Here is an 8,183-nt window from a genome sequence, read left to right as displayed (position 1 = left end):
TTACAAGAAAGAAAGAATCGTCACGCTGGTTTTAGGTTCCAAAGTATGGAGAATTTTTTTTTTTTCTTATACTGAGTCACTCTCGCTCTGTCGCCCAGGCTGGAGTGCAGTGGCGCGATCTCAGTGCAACCTCCGCCTACCAGGTTCAAATGATTCTCCTACCTCAGCCTCCTGAGTAGCTGGGATTACAGGCGCGCGCCACCACGCCTGGATAATTTTTTTTTCCATTTTTAATTTTTTACATTTTTAATAGAGATGGGGATTCACCATGTTGTTCAAGCTAGTCTCGAACTGATGACCTCAGGTGATACGCCCGCCTCAGCCTCCCAAGGTGCTGGGATTACAGGCGTGAGCCATGGCGCCCGGCCGAGAATTTTTTTTTTTTTTTTTTTAAAGAGTAATGAAATAACCTAATTAACCTAACTGGTACTAAGAGCTCTCCAAGAGCCAGTAAATGTTTTCCCTAAATTCCATTTAATCCCATTACTGTAGAGTCATTACAGAAAAAACCAAAATCACATAAAGCAATTTGGACCCCAAAAAATTACATGTTCCAGGTACGGAAACAACGAACTGAACGACTCCTAAAACGTGTCACCCTTGAACTATGTAAAGTGGAAAAGATGTTCAATGTCAAATATAATAACAGCTCCACATTTAAAGATATTTACGTTCGAGGTACAGACCTAATTTACAGTATTTTAAAATGCCTTTCTATGCACTTTCTCGGGAAGTTAATGCTAATTCAGTTGAGCTATCTAGAGAGGTGGTTAAGCATTTACTGTGTCTCTAACACTGACTAGGGCAAAAATCAATTTGACCGAGTTTAAGAGAATTTTCACTCAACTTCTAGTCCCCATAGCCAATCAGTTCTCGGAACCGCACGCCCGAAGCCGACATCCCTCTCTCTTTGCTCCCCTCGTCAGCGGGCTTCCGTAACTACATCCATTTCTAGCATTGACCAAAGAGCTCAACCTGGACACACGCCGTCAATCCTCAGCAGCACCGCCCACCATGCTCCCGGAAGCTGCGACATGACGCCCTCCGCCCCTCCGGGACGTAGGGTTTTATATCCGGATTCTTAGCGCGGACTCAGAACTTCACTCTTCCCAGCGCCGTCAGCACATGCGCGCCAGCTCTTTTCCTTCTTCCTCCACTTACACTACCTTCCACCGTCCGGGAGCCGCCGCCGCCTCCACCGCCGCCGAGGAGTCAGGAAGTTCAAGATGGCCGCCGCGGAGACCCAGTCGCTGCGGGAGCAACCAGAGTAAGTAATCTCTGTGAGTGGGCCAGAGGCTGGAGCCCGGGGACTGCCGAGTGGGAGACGACGGAGAGCTGCAACGAGCGGGCGGGAAAGTTCGGGCCTAACGGCAAGAGTCAAACTTTGCCTTTTCTGGCGCGATTCGTTTTGGGGTGGGAGGCATGGGGAGCAGGCGGCCTTCGAGCTTCATTTTCCCGGAGGCCGCCGCTGTTGGGGCGAAGGCGGCCGCGGCCTGCCGCGCGTCGTTGCCCCGGGAGGCGTAGGCGCGAGCGGCCTCTACAGGTCCGGTGCGCGTGGCGGCTGCCGCGGCAGTGAGGTCGCGCCTTACTGTTCCTCCCTTGGGGACCCAGCAGATCTCCCTGGCCGCAGCACTTAGCGGCATCGGTGCTGGGGACACGAGGGTCAGTGGCGGCAGGCGGGGCAAGCGCGAAGTCTTTTCTTCCTCATGCGGTACCCCTAGTCGTCCTTATACTGGTGTCACTTTAGGACCTGAAAGCAGAGAGAGGAGGAGCTAGGGTCACACTCTGATCATCCTGAAGCTAGTCTGTGGCCAGCGTGATACTCGATCTCATCACCTTGTATTCTTTAGTCCAGCAGTCACCGGGTATTGTTTTGGTGTTTTTTTGTTTTGTTTTGTTTTGTTTTTGACTGCCTACCGGCAGCTTTTTTTACCAACTTGCAAACTTGAGGCAAAGTAAGATAGAGTCTTTGGTTTTGAGGCTTGGCTTTTTTTNTTGCCTGGGTTTATAACCCTTCTTTAGGAGGACGAGTGGAAAGAGTAGTGGGAATTGCTAGTGCCAAACCACTTTATGTCTATAATTAAGCTAACATAAGAATCCATGGGCCAAATGAAAAAAAAAAAAACTTGTGTATGCTGCAAAGGCCAACAACCCTTGCTTAACTAAAAGCAGTATTTTGCTTTTCATGTCAGTGGTAGGAAAACTCAAGAACCTTAAAAGAGAATGGATTTTACGGCAATATTTGCATAGCCACTGTTTTTTTTTTTTTTTTTTTTTTTTTTTGGCATCTGCACGGTCTGATCTGTTTCCAGCCATCTTAGAAAGAGATATAGTCCCCCAGCAACTTGTAACTGAGCAGTAGGAGAAATCTTTGCCGCCCGACACTTCATTGCTGTGCATCCAGTTTTGGGCTCCTCAGTCATCTACTTTATTCAGCTAGGCAGAGAAATTGAATTTTTTATTAAGTCCTTTTGAAAACTGCTGTATTATTTTTACAGTTTGACTTAGCAGAGATTCTAAAGTTTTAAACTAGCTTTAGCCTGTTACTGTTTCTCACCACTTCATTGTGTGGCACAGCTACAGTGTTTAAGCCAATACAGTGCAGATCTCATGCTATGCAGCTACATTTTCTACTAATCTGAAAAGTTTTATAGTATTATGTCCATTTATTTGATTTTAGGGATGTTTCACATTCATTTTGAGGAGTGAGTCAGCCATATTTTATTCACATACTGTATTCAAATATTAGAGTTAATAATTTTAAAAAATACATATTTAGGCCTCTCCTGTGTAAATAACACTGACATACTCTTTAGTTTCCCTTCCCTTCCCCACACAATACTTGGTGTAAATGGATTATTTGGTCTGTATATGTTTCACTTTCAGTAGTTTGAAAGTGTTTAACAAAGAAGATAACAGTTTGATACCAAAACAAACACTATGCCTGGTGCTTATAGTGAGTCCCTGAATATGGTGTCTACAATAGTTCTTTAGAGGACATTGAGTAGTTTACAGTTACATGGAGTCTTATTCAAAATAGGAAAATTTAGAAAGAATAAATATAAAAAGTAGCCTTTATGCTCCCTGAAGGCTTTAGCTCTTTTAACAACCCTGTTGAGGTGGATAGTTGTATTTTCCTTATTTTAGAGAGGATAAAACTGAAGCACAGAGAAATTAAGTAACTTGCTGAAGGTCACGTTAAGTGGCACACTCATTTGAACTCTGGCAATCTGGTTCTAAAGCCCTGCTGCTAACTATTGTACTGTCTGGCCTCCCTCTATACAATGCTACTTCTTTTTAAATTGCTTTTCAAGTTTGAAATGATTTTTATTTTTTTCCACTGTCCCAGAAAGATCCATTTTTTGATGTGACATGTCTAATTTATTGAAACCTAATTTCTCAAAACTGCTTTGGCAAAGGGGGCACCAGAGGGAAGGTTTGTTTTAAGACTAGTTGGTCTTTTGAACGCATTCTGATTTTTTATATCTACATTAATTCTTTTTATTCATTTTATTTATTTTTGAAACACAAGCTCTTGTCACCCAGGTCAACAGATGGCACTATCTTGGCTCATTATAACCTTGACCTCAAGTGATCCTCCTGCCCCAGCCTCCAAAGTAGCTGGGACCACAGGCATGCTCCACCATGCCCAACTAATTTTTAAATATTTTTGTAGAAGCAGAGTCTTCCCATGTTGCCCAGGCTGTTCTTGAACTACTGGGCTCAAGTGATCCTCCTGCCTCAGCCTCCCAAAGTGCTGCAGGAAGTAGGGAGTCAAGGCAGAGGATCATTTGAGCCTAGCAGTTCAAATCCAGCCCAAGCAACATAGCAAGACCCAGTTTCTTAAAAAAAAAAAACACATACATTTTAACTTGTCAGAGAAATAGGTCTAAACTATTACTTTTCTGGTAAAGTAGCAGTGGTGTCCACTTTGCTCACCACTAAAAAATTTTTTTTAAGAATTGTCTAGCTTAAAAACGGTTTTATTCATACACAAATTTAAATCAGTTCTCTGTCTCTGCGTATTTTGAATGCCCACCAAATAAATTCACTAAGACTATTCTTTGGGAAAAAATATAAAAGAAGTTACAATAACACTAGTGGTTGGTGATTGCTGACTTATTTTATTTTATTTGAGATGGAGAGTCACCCAGGCTGGAGTGCAGTGGCACAATCTCGGCTCACTGAAACCTCTGCCCCCTGAGTTCAAGCAATTCTCCTGTCTCTGTCTCCCAAGTAGCAGAGATTACAGGCATGCACCACCACACCCTGCTAACTTTTGTATTTTTAGTAGACGGGATTTCGCCTTGTTGGTCAGCCTGGTCTTGAACTCCTAACCTCAGGTGATCTGCCTATCTCAGCCTCCCAAAGTGCTGGGATTACAGGAGTGAGCCACTGCGTCCAACTGTGACTGTATTATTTTAAAGTTGTTCCATGATTATTTTCATTCATTGTGCTGGATGCTTCAAGACTTGGGGTTTTGTTTGTTTGTTTGTTTTAAAGTATAAAAACTAAACAAAGCATATAAACAGATGCTGTTAAGCACCCTCATGTTGTTTGCACTTCTCATTCACCTTTGCTTCCAAATGCTGTGATCCGAAAGATGTTATTCAGTACTCAATAGGTTCTCAATAAATATTTGTTTTGTGATAAACCTGTTGCAGACCAGGTTGGTATACGCATCTACTTGGCTAAATGTATGATGTTAAAGCATAAATTTATGTAAATGAATGTGTATAATCTATATTTATTGTCAGTATAAACTGTCCAGGATGACTATTAGGTTTCTTGGCAAGAAACCATTTCCTTTAGCTTTAGAAGAAATTCATTGATGCTGAACCTAATTTAGCTATTTTAGCATAAGCCCATTGGATGTAATACATTATACTCAGCGTTTCAAGTTTTCCAGGTTTACCTGGTCAGACTTTACTTGTTACTTTCTATGATATTTGCATTGAGAGATCAACTGAAACTGAAAGATTCATTGTATGCCTAGCCCCTGTATAAGAAAACGCTATAATTAAGGTTAACCTAATTATCTCGAGCTGGTAGCATTTTTAGCAGGAACCTACTCAATATTTCTAAAGATAATACTGATTAATTTACAGTGGGAACTAGTCACTCATGGGAATGACTCTCCTACAGTGATAATGGTCATCATGATGTATTTCTGATTCCCTGAAGCTAGGAGGAGCCTGATTTTCTTTTGATAGAATTTGATTCCTCTATGGGTAAACTCTTAAGAATTTTAAATGAAACTCCTAAGACTTTGTAAGTTGTTAGCATTAGAAAACATAGGTTCAGAAAACTGATTTTCCTTTGCTGGGGCCAATGAAATATAAATCATTTTGAATATTACACATGCAAAAATAGGTGTGTGCATACCATGTATGTGTACCGTGAGGCCCTGGAGATAAAACTGAGCAAAAACAAAATAGTAACTTTCAAGTGCTAAGAGTCTATAATAGATAGTATAAACCAGCTTTATACAACTTTTATATGTTTTTTTGTTGTTGAGATGGAGCCTTGCTCTGTCACCCATGCTGGAGTGCAATGGGGTGATCTTGGCTAACTGTACCTCTGCCTCCCGGGTTCAAGTGCTCCTGCCTCAGCCTCTGGAATAGCTGGGATTACAGGCATCCGCCACTATGCCTGGCTATTTTTTTGTATTTTTCTATAGATGGGGTTTCACCATGTTGGCCAGGCTGATCTTGAACTCCTGACTTCAAGTGATCACCCGCCTTGGCCTCCCAAAGTGCTGGGATTACAGGTGTAAGCCACCAATCCCAGCTTTATGTTGTTCTGTATATATCATTGACAGAAACAATACTTATTGAGCATGTGCTATGGATTAATCTAGGCCCTTAGAGATAGAGCAGTGAACTAAAATGAAAATTCTGCTCATATAGTGCTTACATTATGGTAGGGAGAGACAAACAAGAATTATATTAGTGGTAACAATTGCTTTGGAGAAAAATGTTAAGGACAGAAGGAGAACATGTGTGCAGTGGTGTGGGTTTGCATTTAAAAATGGATTGATCAGAAAAACTTGTTTGAGAAAGTGATGATTAAGCAGAGACCTAAGGTAGTCAAAGGTAGCCAGGAATGCATGTATTGGGGGAAAGCATTCCTGGCAGGAGAAACAGGTACCACATACCTGAGATGTGAGTTTGCCTGTTCAATGAACATGGTGTGGCTGGAACAGGGTGATGGTGGAAGAAGAGTATTAGGTTTAGAGTGTTGGGGATGTTGGGCCGGTGGGTATAGGACCTTTTGCTCTGAATAAGGTAGAAAGCAATAAAGTTTTACAAAGAGTAGTGACATAATGTGACTTTTTAAAGCATCTTAAGCAAATGGAAGATCTTTTGAATGACTTGGAATGCCAGCCTTCTCAGTGGCTTGTTGTATGTGTTACCTTAGGCAAGTCCCTTAAACCTCCTAGAACCTCAAAGTCTCAACTCAAATGGAGAGACTTGAATACTTAGTGTGACAGCCTTTTATACTATGAACTCATTTAATTATCATTAAGCCTATGATTTGTCCGTACTATTTCCCCATTTTTTACAGTTGAGGAAACTGAGGAACAGAAGAAAAACTTGCGTAAGATTACAATAGCCTTGTCATGTTAGAGGCAGCATTTAAACCAGGTAGTTTGACTCCAGAATCTGCTCTTTGATGGTATTCCTTAAAATAACATTCTTATTAGCAGCCCTCTGGGCTCCACTGGGTTTTTGTAAATAAATATAACTATCCAGCATCTATACAATAATAATAGCTTGTTTATAAGAGGAATTGGTCTGCGGTAGGCACTGTCATAAGCATTTAACATCTAGTCACCCGTGTAAACTTCACAATACCTCTTTAGGTAGGTATTATTTTCTCCATTTTGTGGATGAGATGCCTGAGGATCACTTGCCAAGGCCACACAACTAGTAAGTAATGGAATCAGGATTTGAACCCAGGCAGTTTGGCTCCGGAGACTGCTTAACCACTCAACTATCCTTTGTCTAGAGGACAGTCTTGAATTAAAACTCAGAAGTTCAAGGAGTTTTGAATTTGAGCTTAGTGACTAGAATGTTGTATTTTGGGCATTTAGATTTTATATACCTGAAGATCATTCTCAATCTTTAAAGACTCTCCTAGCTTCATAACTTCAATAAACTTAATTATTTCTTAGGCGTTTTCCCTTGTAAGTCAAGGTTCAGGAAAGAAAGACCTTCTGGATTATGAGATGGGAGGTTTCTGGGGAAAGGAGATGAGATTGTAGTCTACATAAAGAACAAAGTTGAAATGTCTTGGAATCTTTTACTTAAATCTATGTGACTTCTTTCCTTTCCATAATAAAGCAATGATGGCGTTTCGTTCTTATTGTTGTTGTTTTTATTTTTTTGTATTTTTGAGATAGGTCTTCCTTTGTTGCCCAGGCTGGAGTGCAGTGGCATGATCATGACTCGCTGCAGCCTTTGACTCCTGGGCTCAAGTGATCCTACCTTAGCCTTTTGGATAGCTGAGACTGTAAGAACATGCTATCCCACCCAGCTAATTTAAATTTTTTTGTAGAGATAGGGTCTCACTGTGGTGCCCAGCTTGTCTTGAGCTCCTAGGCTCAAGGAATCCTCCCACCTTGGCCTCGCAAAGTGTTGGGGTTACACGTGTGAACTACTGCACATGGCCTGATGGTATTTTTTAAATACCAAGATACTGTACTTTTTCCAAGTCTTTGAGAAAAATTAATGTCCAGAAAACAGTACTGTACTTGTCCTGTGTCTTCTCATACTCCATTAGAGAGAAGGTAAGCCATATTAAAACCTGACTTTCACTAGAGGACATAGCTTCTCTTGCACATCTCTTAAATACCTTTTCCAGCCGGAAATGGACGTTGGCAGTCTGACAGCCAAAAATCAAAGTTGTTTGAGTGAGCTACCCTGTAGTGGCTGTGTGTTTTTCACTTCCCCTCATTGTCGTCAACTAATAACGTCTCAATTATACCACCATTCTCTCCCCCACTCTTTCTCCCAACAAGTTTATTCAAGACTGTGAGACCTGGCTAGACAACCTACTTTTGCAGTTCCTGAGCCTCTGGGACTTTAGTGAACCTTTAATTCTCGCTCAACCACCCACTCTTAGAATCATATACTATTTTGTCATCTTCTGGAATTGGTATCTTCTTGGAATCTTTTTTT

General features: G+C 41.4%; 1 protein-coding gene across 11 annotated transcripts in view; it reads left to right on the top strand.

Moving 5' to 3' along the window:
• The first annotated feature begins 1,003 nt into the window (after window positions 1-1,003).
• The window catches only part of PRPF4B (pre-mRNA processing factor 4B), a 44,322-nt gene continuing 37,142 nt past the window's right edge, over window positions 1,004-8,183 (top strand). For 5 of the 11 annotated variants that reach the window (XR_001816135.1, XR_001816128.1, XR_001816136.1 and 2 more), the window contains exon 1: window positions 1,004-1,267. Coding sequence is in view for 1 of the 11 variants with exons in the window: in XM_017497454.2 (XP_017352943.1) it covers window positions 1,227-1,267 (41 nt within the window). In the remaining 10 variants the exon portion in view is untranslated. The remainder of the gene's footprint in view (window positions 1,268-8,183) is intronic. The other 6 variants (XR_005195299.1, XR_005195298.1, XM_017497454.2 and 3 more) reach the window with 2 other exon arrangements.

The sequence above is a fragment of the Cebus imitator genome, unplaced genomic scaffold (genome assembly GCF_001604975.1).
Source record: "Cebus imitator isolate Cc_AM_T3 unplaced genomic scaffold, Cebus_imitator-1.0 Scaffold231, whole genome shotgun sequence".
NCBI lineage: Eukaryota > Metazoa > Chordata > Mammalia > Primates > Cebidae > Cebus > Cebus imitator.
The sequence above is the reverse complement of the archived record's forward strand: the minus strand, read 5'-3'. Positions and strand labels throughout refer to the sequence as shown.